The sequence below is a fragment of the Bos javanicus genome, chromosome 6, assembly GCF_032452875.1.
Source record: "Bos javanicus breed banteng chromosome 6, ARS-OSU_banteng_1.0, whole genome shotgun sequence".
Lineage (NCBI taxonomy): Eukaryota > Metazoa > Chordata > Mammalia > Artiodactyla > Bovidae > Bos > Bos javanicus.
The window spans coordinates 23,321,467-23,342,998 of NC_083873.1; the positions used below are offsets into that span (position 1 = coordinate 23,321,467).

Genomic DNA, 21,532 nt, shown 5'->3' on the forward strand with positions numbered 1-21,532 from the left:
CTTTCATTTCTGACTTTATTTATATGAGTTCTTTCTCTCTTTCCTGGTTAGTCTATCTAATATTTGTTGATTTTGCTTATTATTTCAAAGAACTAATTCTTAGTTTCATTGATATTTTCTATTGTTTTTTGTCTCTAATACATTTCTCTGATATTATTTTCTTCCTTCTACTAATTTTGGGTTTTATTTGCTATTTTTTCTTATTCCTTTTGTAAAGTTAGATTGTTTATTGGGGATACTTCTTGCTTCCTGATGTAGGCCTACATTGCTGTGGACTTCCTTCTTAGAAGCATTTTTGCTGCACCCCATGGATTTTGATATATTCTATTTATGTTTTTATTTATCTCTAGGAGACATGCCATAATCTCCTCTGATATCTTTGATGACCCATTGATTGTTCAATAGCATGTTGTTTATGGTCCACGTTTTTGTGTTTTTTTTTTTCATTTTTTCTTATGATTGATTTCTAGTTTCCTACCATTATGATTGGAGAAGATGCTTAATATGACTCCATTCTACTTTAACATAGAAACTTTATGACCTAACATGTAATCTATTCTTGAGACTGTTTATGTGCTCTTGAAAAAAATGTCAATTCTGATGCTTTTGAACGGAATGTTCAATATATATATCTACTAAGTCTTGCTGTGGCACAGCCCAACTGCCATAGCACACTGGTGGGCAGAGATAGCTCTGGCCTGGCTTCAAGGTTCAGCTGAGGCACAGGAGTAGGTGTGGCTCTCAGTAGGGTATGCCCGCTGTGGTGACAGATTGGAGGGAGAATTAAAACATGACAAGTACCAGTGACAGCATTAGGAAAGTAGCCTGAGACCACCCCCACACAAAAACATCTCCCGCCAGTGTCTTAGTCTCTGGGGAGCATCTCAACTGGTTCCTGCCTCCCTGGCAGATGCTTCAGATGCTTCAAGATTAGTAAGTGGGTCCCCTCTCCTGTGGACCATATGCTTTTCAATCTGGTATTTCTTCACCGGTTTTCATATCAAGTGTGTTGTGTGGGAGCCCTTTATGAGCAGGTTTCTATTTCCTACAGTTCCATAGTTTTCTTGAACATATTCCCTGTTGAGCCAACCGTACGGTTCTTTTACCCTTTGCTGTTCATCCAGTTTTCAGGTCCCTTTCTTAGGGAACTATTCCAAATATAGTTGTATTAATAGATGTGCTTGATCCATGGGAAAAGGTAAATGTGGGATTCTCCTACACTGCCATCTTTACTCTTTCAAATTTCAATTTTGTAATCTTGACAGAAATACCACAATAAACCCATTCATCATTAACAAAGTGAAACTCGACTGTACCAGTAAACATTTATAAACTTAGAAACACAATTTGTATTCTTCTACTATTTTTTTCGATATTCAAAATGCTGAAATATTTTAGAAAGAAAGCAGCATTACATTTTTGAAACAGAAAATAATGAGAAAAAATTGTCAAAACAATTACAAAGAATATAATGAGAGTTATAAATAAGCAATAATAAAAATTTAATAGAATTAGAAATGAGTATATTTTCAAGTAGAAAAGATCTGAGATGAATTCATTAATAAAGCAGCTTTTCAATGAATCTTGAAGGATGGCTAGGATTTCAATCAAAAATACAGGGAAAGTTACTCCACATAAAGAAGGCAGCATAGGAGCAATGGTTTTAAGACAGAAATGGGAGACTGTGTTCAATGGAAGGTGATGCAATTATCCTAGTGTACAGCACATACCTATACTAATGGTAATGACAGAAATGGCCTGAACATCTATGTTGCTGCTGCTGCAGCTGCTAAGTCGCTTCAGTCGTGTCCGACTCTGTGTGACCCCATAAGATGGCAGCCCAGCAGGCTCCTCCATCCCTGGGATTCTCCAGGCAAGAACACTGGAGTGGGTTGCCATTTCCTTCTCCAATGCATGAAAGTGAAAAGTGAAAGTGAAGTTGCTCAGTCGTGTCCGACTGTTAGCGACCCCATGAACTGCAGCCCACCAGGCTCCTCCGTCCATGGGATTTTCCAGACAAGAGTACTGGAGTGGGGTGCCATTGCCTTCTCTGGAAAATCTGTGTCGGTGCCATGCTTTTGAGGAGCTGGAAGGCCATGTAAAATGGATGGACTTCATCTGAAGGCCATGAGACCTCACTGACCAACAAATTAGAGCTTTTACAGCAATACACAGCTCAGATGACAGGAAAGAAAACATGCTTCTGTATGATTTATTTCAATGCACTGTGGCATTGTTATTTTTCCTATTTTGTTTCTCCAACAACTCTACTGTTACACTGCTGTTCATAATTTAATGATTCCTATTTTACATCATCAAAGTTAAATATTTGAAATCCTTGGTTTGGTAATATGAAAACAAATCAAAATGTTAAAGTTGTTCATGAAAGTATTAGCAGCTCTCCCAGTACTATTACATCTACAATTCAACAATGAAGAAAGTACGATAAATATGAAATAAATATGAACATCATATTTTCATATAAATATAAAATATGATAAAGGTTAGAGAGAGCTGACTCAACTGTTGATAACAGGCCAGAATGCTTAAAAGATAAAAGGAGAAAGAGAAAGAGAGGAAGGTGACCCAGTGGATGAGCTGGGATCACAGGAACTGGTACACACTCTTTTAAGGGAAGGATTCATAAGCAGCAAAATACATAATAATAATACTCAGAAATGTTAGTTGATTTTATATAGATTTGAGATCAGATAATTCATATTACATATAAACTATGCTGTATGAAACCTATACATGTGAAAAGATTAGAAGGAGAAAACAAGGTAAAGATCCAAAAATAAACAAACTCAGACGGTAAAGTGTCTGTCTACAATGTGGGAGACCCGGGTTCGATCCCTGGTTTGGGAAGATCCCCTGGAGAAGGAAATGGCAATCCACTCCAGGATTATTGCTTGGAAAATCCCATGGACAGAGGAGCCTGGTAGGCTACAGTCCATGGGGTCGCAAAGAGTCGGACACGACTGAGTGACTTCACTCACTAAGAAGACAGAAAAGGGAAAACATATGGTCAAATTGGTTATACCACATACAGAAAGGTGGAAAACATACACAGGTTTGTATTATTCCCAGTTGGTGAATTAAAGAGACAGGTAATTGTCTCTTTAATTATATTGTCTCTTCAATTTAACAAATGAAGAAATATTAATGATATTTCTTCATTTGTTAAATAGAAATAAAACACTCATATTGAACATGAATTACTGTATATTTTTTCATAATTTTAACAAGAAAAGTTTTCCAGAGTCTTGATTAACTATAAAATATCTTTCTCATTCATTAAGTTTTATAAAATTTCCTCTGATTTGTCTTTCTTTTGTGAATATATTAGAACATGTAATTATTTCTAAGACTTTTCTGGCTTTTTTATTATTCTCTTTATCATATAATGTCCCTGAATAATAAGTTTCCTTTCTTCCTGTATAATTCTCTGTGGCATAGAAGGGAAATAGAAAAAGGACACTAAAATTGAATTCCACATCTTTCATACTAATTACCCATTTAAAAAAAAAACAGACTTTATGTATTCAACACAAATGGCAACAGATAACAAAAATAATTTAGCACAACATTCAAGTGGTTTACTAAAACAAATTATTATTGCATAGACCATAGCAATGAATACCAATTTTTTCAAGTGACTCAACCAACACATAAAGTTATTTTAGGCATGGTTAGCCAATTGCTTATCGATTTGTATTTTGATTGCATGCTTACAGTTTCAGACAAATTTATCTTTGAATTTTTTTTTCACACAGTATTATTATATTTACTATTTTTTAGGTACATCTAAGCTATTATAGAATGTGACACGGAACAACAGACTGGTTTCAAATAGGAAAAGGAGTACGTCAAGGCTGTATATTGTCACCCTACTTATTTAACTTCTATGCAGAGTACATCATGAGAAATGCTGGGCTGGAAGAAGCACAAGCTGGAATCAAGATTGCCAGGAGAAATATCAGTAACCTCAGATATGCAGATGACACCACCCTTATGCCAGAAAGTGAAGAGGAACTAAAAAGGCTCTTGATGAAAGTGAAAGAGGAGAGTGAAAAAGTTGGCTTAAAGCTCAACATTCAGACAACGAAGATCATGGCATCTGGCCCCATCACTTCATGGGAAATAGATGGGGAAACAGTGGAAACAGTGTCAGACTTTATTTCTTTTGGGCTCCAAAATCACTGCAGATGGTTATTGCAGCCATGAAATTAAAAGACACTTACTCCTTGGAAGGAAAGTTATGACCAACCTAGACAGCATATTAAAAAGCAGAGACATTACTTTGTTAACAAAGGTCCATCTAGTCAAGGCTATGGTTTTTCCAGTAGTCATGTATGGATGTGAGAGTTGGACCATAAAGAAAGCTGAGCGCCAAAGAATTGATGCTTTTGAACTGTGGTGTTGAGAAGACTCTTGAGAGTCCCTTGGACTGCAAGGAGAGCCAACCAGTCCATCCTGGAGATCAGTCCTAGGTGTTCATTGGAAGGACTGATGTTGAAGCTGAAACTCCAATACTTTGGCCACCTGATGCAAAGAGCTGACTCATTTGAAAAGACCCTGATGCTGGGAAAGATTGAGGGCAGGAGGAGAAGGGGACAACAGAGGATGAGATGGTTGGATGGCATCACCAACTCAATGGACATGAGTTTGAGTGAACTCCGGGAGTTGGTGATGGACAGGGAGGCCTGGCATTCTGCGGTTCATGGGGTTGCAAAGAGTTGGACACAACTGAGCAACTGAACTCAACTGAAGCTATTATAAGAAATCAGTGTAAAAACTGAATATGGGAAGATGAGAGCTAACAATGTCTTCAAAAATAGTCCTATGTTGTCCATAGCTATAAGAATTTTTTCCTATCAAATATCAATGGGAATACAATTTGAAAACATAGTTGACATAGCCACTCAATGGTACTCATCATAAAACAAAACAACCAAAACAACAATAAGATATGCCCAGATATTTTTACACAATAGTGATATCATAATTAAGTGGCCAATACAATTTGAATTCTTCAAGGAAGTAAAAATAATGGATGTGGAAAACCACTCAAAATTTTGCCACAAATTTTTAGTGTTCCTCTGTATCAGAGGAGACAATGAGCATAAACTTACTTGCATCTTATGTTCTTATGTGTATTTTACTGTAATAAATGTTTTATCATTTCCAATTGCAACATTTTTCCTTTTCAACTAAAAATACAAAAGGCACTTGGGGAATACTAAACAAAAATTAAAAGTAACAGATTATTAGATATTAGAGGACTGCCAGTTTGAAAATCATAGTGTAGGGTCAACATTTTCCCTTTTTTATTACTGCAAATCATCCCAAAACATAGAGAATGAGAAACAATTATGCAAATGTCTTATTCACTGAAAAGAGCAAACAGTGACCTCTTAGACCTCCAGGTCAATAGAATGGTTCCAAAATCAGATTTCAAAGAGAGCTAACAAGCATAGCTTTCTCTAAGTCTAGAGGTCATGCCTTTCTATATTGTAGGCACGATGCAACAGTTTCAGGTGGAAGTGCTTTGGTTCCAAAAAGCAGAAAAGGTGAGGCTAAATGAAGAACTCATACAGAAAAGACAAATCTGTGGAAAGCAGTCTCTGCCTTGTGAAAACAAAGTAAAGTCTTTCATTGTGGGGGTGGGGAAGAACAAACAACAAAACCCACATTCTCTGTCTCCCTTGGCTAGACCAAGGAAAAACTCACTGTATTCAGTGACACAAAAGAAAAACTGGTCCAGTACAGGATCCACATGAAGGTAACTAGGAGAGAAAGAGCAAACCAACTGCACATAAAGAATCACATACTAAAATCTCACTGCCATAAAAGTAGAAAATTGTGACCAAGCATTTTTCCATGAATTTTTAAAATGTAATAAATTATGATCACCCTATTATACAATGGAGAAATCAAGCTGTTCAGAAGAAGAACAAGAAATTCATTGCAAACTTCCTGTGTTCAACCAAAGGTTAAAATGAAAGAAGTAAAGCAATATAAAAATGAAGACAAAATTTGAAATAATATAGGGGAAGAGAGAGTACAGAAAATATAAGAATGTAGCAAGGACTGAAATGATGAATACAAGCTAAGTATTAATAAACTGATATTAATAAAGAATCAAAAAGAATTAGAAACTGTATATTAAGATAAAATAAATCAAACACACATATAAAAGGAATTTCTGAAAAAGAAAATCATATTAATAAGATAGAGCAAACATTTAAAGACAGAAGCCAAGAGATTATGCCTGAAATAAGGATAATATTGAATCTATGTCTTGCGGAAAAAAGCCCCCCTCCCAAAAATAAGAAAAAGGAAAACTAAAACAAAAACTAACATATAACCTAGCATATTGTTCTACAAAGTATGATCTCCTGCAAGCTGCCCTAAGGAATATGTTTATAAACCATTTTTTGAACCACTGATAAACATTGTCTGAAATAAAGCTAAAATTAAGAATCTTCATGAATTTTGAGGAAAGTATAATATACTGTTAAATAAAGTTGGATTTCCTTTTTCTTTTCTTTAGTTCCACTGTCAAATATTCATTGGTTCAAAAAAAACTTTCAAAGTTTTAATTAAAAAAATAAACAAACAAAAACAAACAAATAAGATTTGGCAACACTACCTCCGAATATGATACTCTCAATTACAGAGATGTATTCTTCAGGCTCCTGCTCAGTTGAGATCTCCCATCTGCTTCTAGAGATATTCAATAATTTGTAGAGTTGATCTGAACTCTTCATCCCACACAGCAGAGTGACCACACTTTCTGGTGAATGAAGTATGTTTTTCAGAAATTGACCTTTCTTTGGAGATAGGTTTTCAAGCAGGCTATTTGATAATATCAAAAGTTTACACTTGTAGGAGCTTAAATTCAGCAATTCCAAATCCCGAAGAGAGCAATTCTCCAAGCAATATAAAAGGGTTGCTTCCGTTTTCACAACATGTGAGAAAACTTCGCTCAAGTACAGAGCCCATTCCTCAGCATCTCCTTCATATATCATGATGATGTCTTTTGCATTTTCTGGAAAAGAGAAAATAATGTATTACTTTTCTTATATCGACAGGCTAAAAGCAGATGATATTATCAGTTCTTGAAGAATTAAACGTACTTCTTATGGAATATGTTAATTTGCTTATGTGTGTGCATGCAAAGTCGCTTCAGTCGCATCCAACTCTTTGCGACCCTATGGACCACAGCCCACCAGGCTTCTCTGTCCATGGGATTCTCCAGGCAAGAACACTAGAGTGAGTTGCCATGCCCTCCTCCAGGGGCTCTTCCCAACCCTGGGTTTCAACCTGCATCTCTTAATTTCCTGCATTGTCAGGCAGGTTCTTTACCACTAGTGCCACCTGGGAACCCCTTAATTTGTTTATACTAGAGAGCAATAATATGATTTGTAGTATCCCCAAAGTAACCCTATGGGATTAAAATAATTCTTCAGATGCAACACAGAGTTCATGCTTTGTGCAAGTGTACACTGTCCTCACTGCACAAGTGTGAACCTAGGAAGCTCAACTGAAGTAAATGAGAGGCCTTGAGATAGAATGAAAAGACTGTTCTGGGGGATTAGGGACGCTGGGCTACCAAGCATGGCTCTACCAGTAACCATGTAATTTTAACTAGATTTACCAATTTAATTCCTTTCAGTCATTGTTTCTTCATCAACTAAATGAAGGTTTTTTTTTTTTTTTTAATAAGCCCTACCTCATGAATCAGATTATTCTGAAAAGAAATAAGAGAATATATGTTGGAGGACTTAAAAATACTTCTTCCAGGTAAAGATGGGTACATCAAGGCAGAGTATAGAATTTCCATGCCCAGAAAACTAATAAAATAAAAAAAATTAAAGAAAAAAATTCAATAATAAAAAACAAAGGGAATATTATGTCAGAAACTAAACCGTTAATGTTGATGAAATAAATAGGAGGTTTTAGTGAGGCAATGCTAGTCCTATCTATCTCCTACCCTAAAACCAGAACTGATGGAAAAACTTACAAACCACCAAACTGTCAGGGTGGTCATGAATCTCTCCCCTAATTGGAAACTGGTCAGGGACGTCCGCAGAAGCAAGAAAGGCTGAATCCTGAAGAAGTCGGGACTCAAGGTGAGGCAGTGAAGCCAGTCAAAGTGCACAGGAAATCAAGAGCATCCCTGAGCACTGGGAGGGGTCTTGCAGAAAAGGTCTCATTAGAGACTATAATCCACTACCTCCAATGTGACTCTCACATTGGACAGATCTTCCTTCTCCTCTTTTCTCTCACGCCGTAACAACTGACTGGAATATAGATATTCTCTCTCAAACTATAGCTTGCATGGAAAAATAAAAAGTAGCCAGTAGGGAAGAGAGCTTAAGGATAATTTACCCAGACAGTATTAAGCAAATAGAAAGTCTAAACTGAGCTAAGAGAATCATGAGCAAGATAAAAGGATTAGCAATACAAACTCATAGTTATTGAAAGAGATGATGGCAACCATATGAACAATAATAATATGATCATCATAATAATGAAAGCAGCACAACATAAAAAAACTAGGAGAAATGATAAGCAGGGAAGAAAAACACAAGAAAAGTTCTTCAGAGTATTAAAAATTAATTAAATAAAACCTAAGGTCAAAAACAAGTTGATTTGATATTTTTAAAAGAATCATTTGAAAGGGTATAATAAATAGATAAAAAGATCAAAAGCCAAAGCAGTACCATTGCTCAGAAAATAAATCAGAAAAAGCACTGACTAGACTAGATATAGATAATATTTTATCTCTGGCCTCAAAGTAAAGCTTTATATTTTCATAGTAAACACAAAAATAGAGAACAAAATTAAAGAATTGATGAAAAATCTGATATATATGGATAAGAGCCAAAAAAGGAAAACATTGAATGAATATAAAGATACTCCAAAAACCTGAAATAGAAGAGAAAAAAGGACATATTAAAAAATTTAAATATAGTTTTAAAATCTTTAAAATATGGAAGAAAAAGAAACAAGTTTCATGGAAAAATTGTTAGAGAAAACATACCTTGATTAAATTTCTCTTGGTTTAACTATTATTATAAAACCTCTTCATATATCCAGGAAAGAAAAGCAAGTCATCCAGGAGGAGAAAAATATCGGGTTGATATATTTTTTACAGAGCAGTTTCAAGGCCACATTATGATAAATTATAAGACAGCTCTTACAAAAATATTTTATAGTATCTTCATACTACAGAATATTGTACAGCAATAAAAATGAATCACTGCTAACGCAAATGGATGAATCCAAAGACGTAATGTTGAGTGAAAGAAAAAACAGGTATATACTGAATGACAGTGTTTATATGAAGTTAAAAAACAGAAAAAAAAAAAAACCCCACCGTGATATAGATCAAAACATTTGAGGTAGGATTAATGAATGGAAGCGGATAAGAGGGAACATGCTGGGGTTCTGAAAATGTTCTATATCTTGATCTGAGTGGTTGTTACACAAAGTACACTTACATAAAAATCTATTCATCTATATATCTTAGACTGGAAATGTAAGTTATATTACAATAAAAAAGTAAATTAAAATACCAAGAGAAAAAGAAATAGTTTCAGGATGGCAGCTGTTTGAGAGGCATAGGGACTTATAACAGAAGAATGGAGCATTTCAGGAGGGAGATCCAAAGAAAATAAAACAATTGTAAGATTGTATCATATATTTGAAAATTTGAGGAAAAATGCTAATGATTTGAAAATTCTGATTGGACATTTTGAAAAAAATTAAAGATAGATATATTACAATCTTTGACATGCAAACTACAAAAAAAGTAAAACAAATAGCAGAAAAACACAGCAAAACAAAACAAAAAAGAAACCAGGGTCATTATGTACTATTTGGATTAATAGTATAAATGTGCATATAATCATTGTTATGAACTGAATATTTATGTCCTCCCCTACAGTCATATATTAAAACGATAGCCCTCAGTGTGATGGAATTAGAAGGTGGACCGATAGGAGGTGATGAGGTCATGAGAATGCAGCCCTCATGAATGAAATTAGAGCACTTATAAAGGAGGCTCCAGGGAGCCTTGTCCCTTGTGCCATGTGAGATCACAGAAAGACATCAGCAATCTGTAACTCAGCAGAGGGACCTCACCAGGATTTGACCTGCTGGTGCCCTGACTTTGGACTTCTAGCTTCCAGAACTATGAGAAATAAATGTTCGTTGTTCAGGCCACCATGTCTATGGTATTGTATTAAAGCAGCCTCAAATGGACTAAACAATCATAATAATGTAAAATATGTCTAATGGTTTAGCTTCAAGTTGTGATTTAAATACACTGGGGAATAAAGAAAGACTCTCAAAGGCTAATAGATTGAAATCCTTATCTAGCATATAATAGGAAAAAATAGGTAATAGAATTAGTAAACTAAGAAATAATAGAGGAAACACAAAATAGAGTAACAGTAAAATTTGGAAAACTAACAGTTCTTGAGGTTCCTAGGAGGGTATGAGATCCCAAGGATTATATCTGATATACAGAGTGCCTGAAGAACTATGTATGGAGGTTCGTGACATTGTACAGGAAGCAGTGAGCAAGACCATCCCCAAGAAAAAAAAATGCAAAAAGGCAAAATGGTAGTCTGAGGAGGCCTTACAAATAGCTGAGAAAAGAAGAGAAGCTAAAGGCAAAGGAGAAAAGGAAAGATATACCCATTTGAATGCAGAGTTCCAAAGAATAGCAAGGAGAGGCAAGAAAGCCTTCCTCAGTGATCAATGCAAAGAAATAGAGGAAAACAATAGAATGGGAAAGACTAGAGAACTCCTCAAGAAAATTAGAGATACCAAGGGAACATTTCATGCAAAGATGGGATCGATAAAGGACAGAAATAGTATGGACCTGACAGAAACACAGATATTAAGAAGAGGTGGCAAGAATACACAGAAGAACTGTACAAAAAAGATCTTCACGATCCAGATAAAGATGATGGTGTGATCACTCACCTAGAGCCAGACATCCTGGAATGTGAAGTCAAGTGGGCCTTAGGAAGCATCGCTACAAACAAAGCTAGTGGAGGTAATGGAATTCCAGTTGAGCTATTTCAAACCCTAAATGATGATGCTGTGAAAGTACTGCACTCAATATGCCAGAAAATCCGAAAAATTCAGCAGTGGCCACAGGACTGGAAAAGGTCAGTTTTCATTCCAATCCCAAAGAAAGGCAATGCCAAGAATGTTCAAACTACTGCACAATTGCACTTATCTCACATGCTAGCAAAGTAATGCTCAAAATTTTCCAAACCAGGCTTCAACAGTACAAGAACCATGAACTTGCAGATACTCAAGCTGGATTTAGAAAAGGCAGAGGAACCAGAGATCAAATTGCCAACATCCATTGGATCACAGAAAAAGCAAGAGAGTTTCCGAAAAACAGGGACTTCTGCTTTATTGACTACGCCAAATCCTCTGACTGTGTGGATCACAATGAACTGTGGAAAATTCTTAAAAAGATGGGAATACCAGACCACCTTACCTGCCTCCTGAGAAATCTCTATGCATGACAAGAAGCAACTGGAAAAACTGGACGTGGAACAACAGACTGGTTCCAAATAGGCAAAGGAGTATGTCAAGGATATATGTTGTCACCCTTCCTATTTAACTTATACGCAAAGTACATCATGAGAAATACTGGGCTGGATGAAGCACAAGCTGGAATCAAAATTGCCGGGTGAAAAATCAATAACTTCAGATATGCAGATGACACCACCCTTATGGCAGAAAGCAAAGAGGAACAAAAGAGCCTCTTGATGAAAGTGAATGAGGAAAGAGAAGAAGTTGGCCTAAAACTCAACATTCAAAAAATGAAGATTATGGCATCTGGCCCCATCACTTCATGGCAAATAGATGGGGAAACAGTGGAAACACTGACAGACTTTATTTTGGGGGGCTCCAAAATCACTGCAGATGCTGACTGTAGCCATGAGCAACCTAGGCAGCATATTAAAAAGCAGAGACATTACTGACAAAGGTTCATCTAGTCAAAGCTATGGTTTTTCCAGTAGTTATGTATGGATGTGAGAGTTGGACCATAAAGAAAGCTGAGCACTGAAGAATTGATGCTTTTGAACTGTGGTGCTGGAGAAGACTCTTGAAAGTCCCCTGGACTGCAAGAAGATCCAATCAGTCAATTCTAAAGGAAATCAGTCCTGAATACTCATGGGAAGAACTGATGCTAGAGCTGTAACTCCAATACTTTGGCCACCTGATGCGAAGAACTGACTCACTGGAAAAGACCCTGATGCTGGGAAGATTGAAGGCAGGAGGAGAAGGGGATGACAGAGGAAGAGATGGTTGGATGGCATCACCGACTCAATGGACATGAGTTTGAGCAAGCTCTGGGAGTTGGTAATGGACAGGGAAGCCTGGCATGCTGTAGTCCATGGGGTTGCAAAGAGTTGGACATGACTGAGTGACTGAACTGTACTGAATGAAGAGGGGATGAAATTGTTTCTGGCAAGGGGAAGAGCAAAGAATTACTGATTTTTATTAGAGATGTTTTATCATTGTTCAATATTCAAGTATAACTATAATCAAAATTTAAATAAAGAAGAAAATCCAGCCAGCAAATAGAAGAACAAAAGTAGGCAAAATGGAAATGTAAAAACTTTAGAAAAAGAACACATGGTAACTTGAATACATGTATATATAGGTCAAAGACTAAGTATCATAAGGATTAGGATAGCACTGCAAAATGTAAACGTTAAAAATCTTGATGAAATAGAAGTGACCATAGAATGGAAAAACTGAGCATTTGAGGAGAAGAAAGTATAAAGTATTAACATCATCTTTCATAGAATTCAGTCATTTAATACCGAATTTGAATATAAAGTGACTCAATTCTTTCACTATTTTTTGTAACTTCAGTTTTCTTAATAGTAAATGACCTATTATTTTATTTAAAAATAGCGTATAGATTATGTTCTCACTTTTAAATAATCCTGCCCATCTAACTCAAACTACAGCATAATTCTATTGGCTGTGAGCAACCAACAGTTGTACATGAGAGGTAAATTTTGAGAGATGTATGACTTCTTTCATGTTACTCTTCCATATCACTAATATTTTTGTAGTAAAATTGTATTACTTTATAAAACAATGCAATGATTCTTAAAAATTAATTTGTTAAGGTATTAAGCACAAAGAACAAAACACCAAATCTGCTGTATTCCATAAACATCTTTCTCCCTCTGGATATAATATGCATTTTCTACACCATTGAAATTGCAATTAATAACACAATGACTTTGAGAATTTTTGTATCTTTATTGATTTATCTATGTCTTTCCTCATGATATACATAGCATCTCCAAGGAAGATGCTGCCTCTTTCAATTCACAGATTCCTACACAATGCATAGCATAATTTCTTGAATGGATATTCAACAAATGTATATAAATATATTTTAAAATACATTTATATCACAGAATGAGAAAAAACATCTGGCAGAAAACATATGGGAATCATACACAAGTTCTATATGAATCATCAGCATAATTCTGCTTTTCTCCATGTAGTGTTTCACCCAGCCTCAATGCTAAATAAATATTTATTAAACAAACACAAACAGTGTTATAATTCAGCATTTCTATATTTGAGGAACAGTAGGGGAAGAATTTTCCTATCTTACACATAGCCAGAGTAAGTTGCCATTTAGTTCTGGAATAATTAGAGTAAAAATAAAACTAATAACAAGTTATCAAGCGCTTAATATATACTAGGACTCTTGCTGTTTTACATATGTTATTTCACTTAATCTTCTAAATTTACCCTATTAACTTACCCTATTTACTCTAATGTTCTTATCTTATTTTACAGATGAGAAAACTAAATTCAATTTTGGAATTAAGATTCCAGCACAGGTGGTCTGACTCTACAGTCTGCACTTTTAACCTCTAATAGCAGAGGACACAATAACATTATTTAAAAGGTTAAAATAGAGTCTCTGTAGTGCTATGAGCTAGATTAGTCTCTATTAAGCAGATTATGAGTTAAAATCAAATATGGAAAGTATGTGAAATTCACTGGGAGCCTGGTTTCCTATCAAGGAAAAAAGAGGAAATAAACCAACTCTATAGGAGTATGGATGTCTGTGAAGAATGTACATTACTTCCTTCTTGACTAGAACTTAAATCACTGAAATTATAGATAAAGTTATAAGGATGTATTAAAGCACGGAATGAATACTGCCCCATTATATGGTTGGATATCACAGTACCATAGGGAGATAACCATAGAAAATCAATTCTAGAGACAATCATAACCTATCTTTCAAAATTTCCCGAGGAAATTAGACAGGAAGTTTCTCTCAACACTTAGAGCCCATTTTTTTCTTAAGCTAAAATTGTGCCTTCCTTTAAAATTTATATTTGACTTGTACTTAGTAACCTCTGTTTGACAATTTTCAGAAACTAAGAATAGCATTAAATCCCTCTCTTTCCTATGGATTTCATTATTTCAGGCTTTTTAATTTTATCAAATATTGTTTATTGAGATGTTTCATGAACCAGTTATGTTTCTAAGCATTTAACATGCATTACTTCATTTACTATCCATAAAACTGTATGGAGTTGGCCTTGTTATTTTTGTTTTACTGATGATCACATTGATTAACTTGTCATGGCTGGAAGATAGTAAATGGTCTTTGAGTTAGCTTCCAATCTTTTTGTATAAAATTGTGTTGACTCAAAATACAAAAGTTAATTAAAAGGCCTTTCACAGCCATGACTTTCTTTTTCCTTATTCTAGAAAAAAGCCTATCCTTGAGTAACAACTGAATTGCAGACTCAACAACAGTTCTCTATGATTTCTCAAGAGGAGCCTACTAGCCTTGAAATGAACTTCGTTTTATGCACTTGAATTATATCAAACCTAAATCATTATTCTGCCCATTTAAAGAGGGTTATTGTTATTAATGTTGGCCAAATTTTATAGGCTGTGAAATGAAATCATAAAGGATGAACCTGAAATATAGAAACACAGAATGTTCATTCCTGTAAAGTGTCATCAAGATAAAGGGAAATTGCTAATTAAGAAGCAATTATGGTCTGCAAATAAATTATTTAAAATGTAAATCTCAGGTCTAGCAACATAAAGTAAATGCCAGCTTATACTACAACGGTAGGAACAAAATAGACTTAAATTTATTATAAAGTGTCCCTTAAGATTCCATAATGATGCCTTTTTAATTTCTCTTACAAAATACTGAACATATCTTCAAGTCTGAAGAAAATTTGTACTAATAACTGATATTAATAATTGCTTTTGCTATGAGATTAAATTAGACTACATATTGCCAAAAGAAAGAGACTGATCATGAATCTAAGTATTTCCTATTATATATGCACAGCTTCAAATGGCAGATTTTCCTCTTTTTGAGTAAGATCTCATCCCTTACCCATGTTTGTGTATAATGGAGAAAGACTGAATGATGCATCTTTTCAATATTACAGTTTTCTAACTGGTAACCAAAGTGCAGAAGAAAACAAAAATACACAAAGAAATAACTTAGAGCCATCACGCACTTATTAGAAATGACATGAACATTAATCTTGATCTAATCATCAGATCAGATCAGTCGCTCAGTCATATCTGACTCTTTGCGACCCCATGAATCTCAGCACGCCAGGCCTTCCTGTCCATCACCAACTCCCGGAGTTCACTCAGACTCACGTCCATTGAGTCAGTGATGCCATCCAGCCATCTCATCCTCGGTCATCCCCTTCTCCTCCTGCCCCCAATCCCTCCCAGCATCAGAGTCTTTTCCAATGAGTCAACTCTTCGCATGAGGTGGCCAAAGTACTGGAGTTTCAGCTTTAGCATCAGTCCTTCCAAAGAAATCCCAGGGCTGATCTCCTTCAGAATGGACTGGTTGGATCCCCTTGCAGTCCAAGGGACTCTCAAGAGTCTTCTCCAACACCACAGTTCAAAAGCATCAATTCTTCAGCACTCAGCCTTCTTCACAGTCCAACTCTCACATCCATACATGACCACAGGAAAAACCATAGCCTTGACCAGACAAACCTTTGTTGGCAAAGTAATGTCTCTGCTTTTGAATGATCTAATCATACACAAATGTATATCATTATTCAAATTATATAGGTAACTGAATTGGTCTTATACTCTAATTTGTACTCTAGTACAACAGGGGAACAAAACTAAGGATTTTCCAAAGGCAATAAGGTAGCAAAATACACCATCACTCATATTTCTCCTCCACAAAAGTTGGTTAATTTCACTTATTAATAGTGGCCCAAAGCTTCCCTAGTGGCTCAGACAGTAAAGCGTCTGTCTGCAATGCAGGAGACCTGGGTTTGATCCCTGGGTTGGGAAGATCCCCTGGAGAAGGAAATGGCAGCCCACTCTAGTATTCTTGCCTGGAAAATCCCATGGACCGCAGAGTCTGGTAGGTTACCGTCCATGGGGTCGCAAAGAGTCAGACACGACTGAGCGACTTCACTTTTACTTTCAAAAGTACCAGGCATCTTCTGTGTATTTCTGTGTAGCATCCCACACCTTCCTGGCCCAGGAGGTTCAGCTTCATGTTCAGTTGTTAACCACACTGACCACTTCCAACCTCTACTGTGCCTCTGAAGACTTCCTCTGCATCTGAGAGAGCTTCTGTGTGCCTACTCAGCAGCTTGGAAGTGCTGGGGAGTTAGACCATGGAGGGCTGGGGGCAACCCTCAGTCAATGAGGGATGTAAGTCAGTTTGTAAATAGGTCAGCTTCCCCATCCTTCAGTGCAACAGTTCTTAGGTTTGTTCTACACAGTAACGAGAAGGTTCCCAGTGGTACTGAATTAGGCTTGCCCATCATATTATTCTTCTTATTAATATACACAGTATTCGCTTTTCTCCCTTTCTTGTCTCACATTCCCAATTCTCTTACTAGTGCTTCATGGGCTAATCTTTAAACTACTTGCTCTCATGCCCATTTCTTAGCGTCTTCTTCAGGAGAAATCTCTATAAACATAGTTGTTAATTTAGTTCTTCTTTTCAAATACAGCAAGGTACCAACATATCACTTTAAGATAATACTTTTCAGCATGGGGAGGAATAGCTACCAGCAAAAAATGCAGAACCGTCCCCTTTCTTTTTCCTTTTAAGATGCAAATAAATACTTTTATGCTTCACAGAACAACCTTGAAAGAGAAATTTTTCTGTAAAGAAAGCATGGTGTTAATTGTTACAGGATTATTTTGCAAAGACCTCCTATCCCCTCATATATAAACTGCAAATCTCATTCAACTCCCATCTCTATCACTTTTTATTGCTAATGCAAATTTATAATAGTTTATTTAAAATTATAAACATAAAAGGTGCTAGATCTGTGAGGGTTTTTTTTTTTTTTTGATCTGTAAGGTTTTAAAATGTTTCAAACTTACTTAGTAAAAATTTATGGAATTCTATTTCTGCAATGTCCATATCCCTTCCCTCCTTTTATTGCCATTACTCTATAGATTACTGAATTGGACAACATTGACCACGAGGCAGCCCATTATTTGATATTCCTTTAAGAAAAGAATACTGTGATCAAATAAAATATGATATACTGCAAATTTTAAGATGAATTCTGATTCCAGAGAATTTGACTACCTAAAACAAAACACATTATCAGAATCAATTAAATATGCTAGTAGTATCAGCTCATAAAATATCTTCAGTGTTTCTCATTTCTCCAACTCACACTTAAAAATGAGTCCTTCCCTATAGATTTCATCACCCAGGCTCCCAAGCCCACTCCAATGGAAAGCACCATCAGAACACCAGAAGGGGAAAGAAAGGAACAGTAAGGTTATTTATTGGTCCTGTCACTCACTCCCCCATTCTAATTTTGGCAGAGCTGTTTTTTCGTCTATGATTCTTCTGTGGTTTCAATTTTCATGCATCTCTGGCAACCATCTTTTCTCCACTTCCCTCACTGGCTGAGTAAAAGATTTGTTCTTAGTCTTCAAATGGTTCACTAACCCTCTTTGGGTTCTTCCCTGCACATCATAATAAATTTTTTCAGTTGAATTATTTGACAGCGGCATCTGTTTCTTGCTGGGATCCTAATAAATACAGATATCAGGGGTGGTCCAAGAAATAGACTCTATAAAATGGATTTTAGAATTGGGTTGATCTCAATAATTGTGGAGAACACAAGCAACATCTCTTCAAGGGAAAATAGTACTCTGGCAATGTAAGGCGCATGGGAGCACCATAATGCCATAGTAGTATAATGGGATAGATTGTCAGTGGAGGAGAAAGTTTTGGGAGATCAAGTGTCTATGGTGGCAACAGGGGTTACAGAGATGGAGCAGGTTGGTATTATGACTTCTCTGTTCTAGAGAGCAAGCATTCACACAAAGACAGAGCTACAATTCCAGTAGTAGGCAAATCCTCCAAGAATCATAAACTAATATAAAAGCACTATTTATAAAGTTGTGGAATCCTAAGACTTGAGATCTAGAAAGACTAGGGCAGAGATGAGGCTAAAATTTTTAGCTCCCAAATATCCCTGTATCTTTTTTAACCAAGGGAATCTGTGTTCCTTGTAAGAACAAGTAAATAAAAATTAAATTGAATCAAATTAAAAGTTTTCAAGAGCTTTTGAGGCAACTGCCCCATCAGTGATGTCAACTTTTCTCAGTATCCATGCCAGCATCCCTCACTGACTGCCTCTAATACCAATAACTAAAGTTAGATCCCATAAGTGAAAGGAATATTCTAGAGAAACTATTTCAAACATAGCAATTATTATAGGACCTTACCAATATATATCAGCATGAGCCTGGAAAGTATTATGGAATGGATTTTAAAAGTTACTAGAAAAAAAAAAAGTTATTAGACCAAGGAGGGAAAAATAGAGGATTAAATCCAACCGAATTCATCAAAATAGTTACACTCATATAGGAGGCAGAATGTGATGTGTTATCTCAAGTACCTAAGTGGCATTTGCAGCCAATTATGATGTATAATCAAAGCTTGGACTCCATGGTGGCTTCCAATAAATGTGACTACAATGCTAGAATTTGCCTACTATGATGGAGAGAAGAGGTCAGCATGCAAGGTTTTTTTTTTTTTTTTTTGTAAAGGGCTAGATAATACTCTAGGCTGTGTGGACCACACACAATATATTCATTATTCTTCTTTGTTCCTTTTTTTTTCTTTTCTTCCTCTTTTACCTTTTTCTTCCTCTTTCTTTCTTCCTCCCTCCCTCCCTTCCTTCTTTTACTCCTCCTGCTTTACTTTTTTCTTTCTTATAGCCCTTTAAAATGTAAAAACTATTCTTAGCTTACAGGCTGTACACAGACAGCCCATCAGCTGGATTCCGCTTGTTGGCTATAGTGTGCTGACCCTTGCTCTAGAGTATTCTGACATCTCCTCCAGTGAGCATTAAAACATTCACTCATGAAAAGCTCTGTGATGTCTGTCCTCTGTAGCCCAGAGACAATGATGACAACGGGACTGCTGACCTGAAATTTTTGATGTCAGTGGGGGAATAATGAAGTCTGGACTGGTAGAGAATAAACAGCAACACTTCATCATTACTGGCAATTTAAGTAATCAAAGTGTTTTCCACTGCAGGATCTGTTATGGTAACTAATTGATCTGAAGGTCCTTAGGAATGAAATATATGCACAGCCTATGAAGCTTCAGTTTCACCTTTTTAAACAAAACCACTCTAGGTTTGGTGCAGAAACTGACCTAAGCTGCAATAGTGGAGATTCACAGCCTCCTATCTGGTTTACAGTCTCAGACCCTTTTGACTTAGGGAAGCCCAGATTTCTTTGAGAAAGATTCTTCTATGCTTTCAACACAAGACATCTTTTCCAAAGCATTCCCCCAGAGACTTGCAGCCATATGTACCATCATTTTTTTTCCTGTGAAGTTTTTTTTCTTTTTATATATATATAAATTTATTTATTTTAATTGGAGGTTAATTACTTTACAATATTTTTATGGAGCCCAAATGCCACAATAGCACACTGGTAAAAGGGAACTTAAGGAAGTTAGATGTAATAATAAATAACATCTTGCTTGGGGATATATCTAATCACAGTTTCAGTGGACTTACAGAGCTATCCTGTGGGATTTTTATTTTAAGCCAGGGATGTATGTGGGCAATACATATATGCAGCAAATGGCCAAAGGATATTATTGTAGGAAGTGAAAAATATAAGTCTCTGGAACTGTTCAACCCCATCCCCATCACCACTACCCATATAGTAAGTAAGATAAAACAAATTACTACATGACTTGTGTCTGAAAATATACTGGCACTAGTTCAAGGTAAGTGATCGCTGCATTTCAGCCCACTCATTGTTGTTCCCAGAGGGAATAGGGAAAGGAAATTCTCCCAGTTGGTAGAACTTTGGGCAGTATCTAATTGTCCACTTTACTTTGAAGAAAAGGCTTAAACTATGGATCTATTTCAAGTAAAAGAAGAAAAAGAAAAGAATATGCTCATTTCACTAACCTAGACTAGGTTACTAATTAAGGAAATATATCTTGGGAACAGGTGCTTATAAGTTACTTTCTTCCATGCAAACGCCCTTGTATTCTTTGTGGCTTATCTAAAAGCAAGTTAGACAGACACTACATTAGCCAATGCCAACTTTATGAATACTAAAGACAATATCTGATTTTCCCTCCACTTTATTCTTTTCTCCTATATCTCAACTGCTTAACAACTTATGCATGGACGAAGGATATTTACTGTTCCATCCCCACCTCCATCCTCAATACAAGTCCCTGAGGTTTTTACTGAAAAGTGGCTTTGTCACTAATGCTATGTAGCTCAGGCCCCAGAGGCAGAAACCATCTTTAGCCATATAGGCTAGATGTGTTTTACCAATGGATGCCACAAAGATCAGTGACAAAACCAGGCTGAACTGGCTAGATTCAAGATAGTGGGCAAATTAGGCTCAAATCACTGCTTTCCCAGCCTTGATTTATCTCTGTGTTTCCATACCAACTCCTGAGAGCTGAAGGACACTTCCCCTGATTTACCTCTGTGTTTGTTTCAAAACTACCTGGTGTCTGGCAGAGATGCTCTGCAGCTGCATTTTGAGAGATCTATGCTCTGAGACATAGACAGCAGTCAACCACCCCAAACCAACTCTGATGAACACAGGACATGCCTGTGCACGTGAAAGCTGGAGATGCCCTAAAGTTATCTTTGCTTCATTGCCATGCTATGATCTCTGCCCAAAGCAGGTTTTGTGCTCTCCTGAGCACAATGTCTGCCTGTGCAAAGGAACCTGGAAGCCTATGCACGCCCAGCTGCCCCCAGCTACCCCAGGAAATGTCCACCCTTTTCCTAAAGCCCTGATGACCTGTCTGCCTTCTACCCCTTAAAATACCCCTCTTCCCCTCCCTTAGGGGAGAAGGTACCTTTACAGCATGAGTCCTCCTTCTCCATTCCCATTTAAACAACTGAATAAAAGCTCATCTTGCTTGAATCTGAGCAGGGAAGAATTCATTGACCAA

At 36.4% G+C, this 21,532-nt stretch overlaps 1 protein-coding gene across 4 annotated transcripts in view; it reads right to left on the reverse strand.

Annotated features, from left to right (window-relative positions):
* BANK1 (B cell scaffold protein with ankyrin repeats 1) overlaps positions 1-21,532 on the reverse strand; it is a 319,683-nt gene that overhangs the window by 271,514 nt on the left and 26,637 nt on the right. For all 4 annotated transcript variants that reach the window (XM_061419555.1, XM_061419554.1, XM_061419553.1 and 1 more), the window contains exon 2: positions 6,656-7,054. In XM_061419555.1, the coding sequence (XP_061275539.1) occupies positions 6,656-7,054 (399 nt within the window). The remainder of the gene's footprint in view (positions 1-6,655; positions 7,055-21,532) is intronic.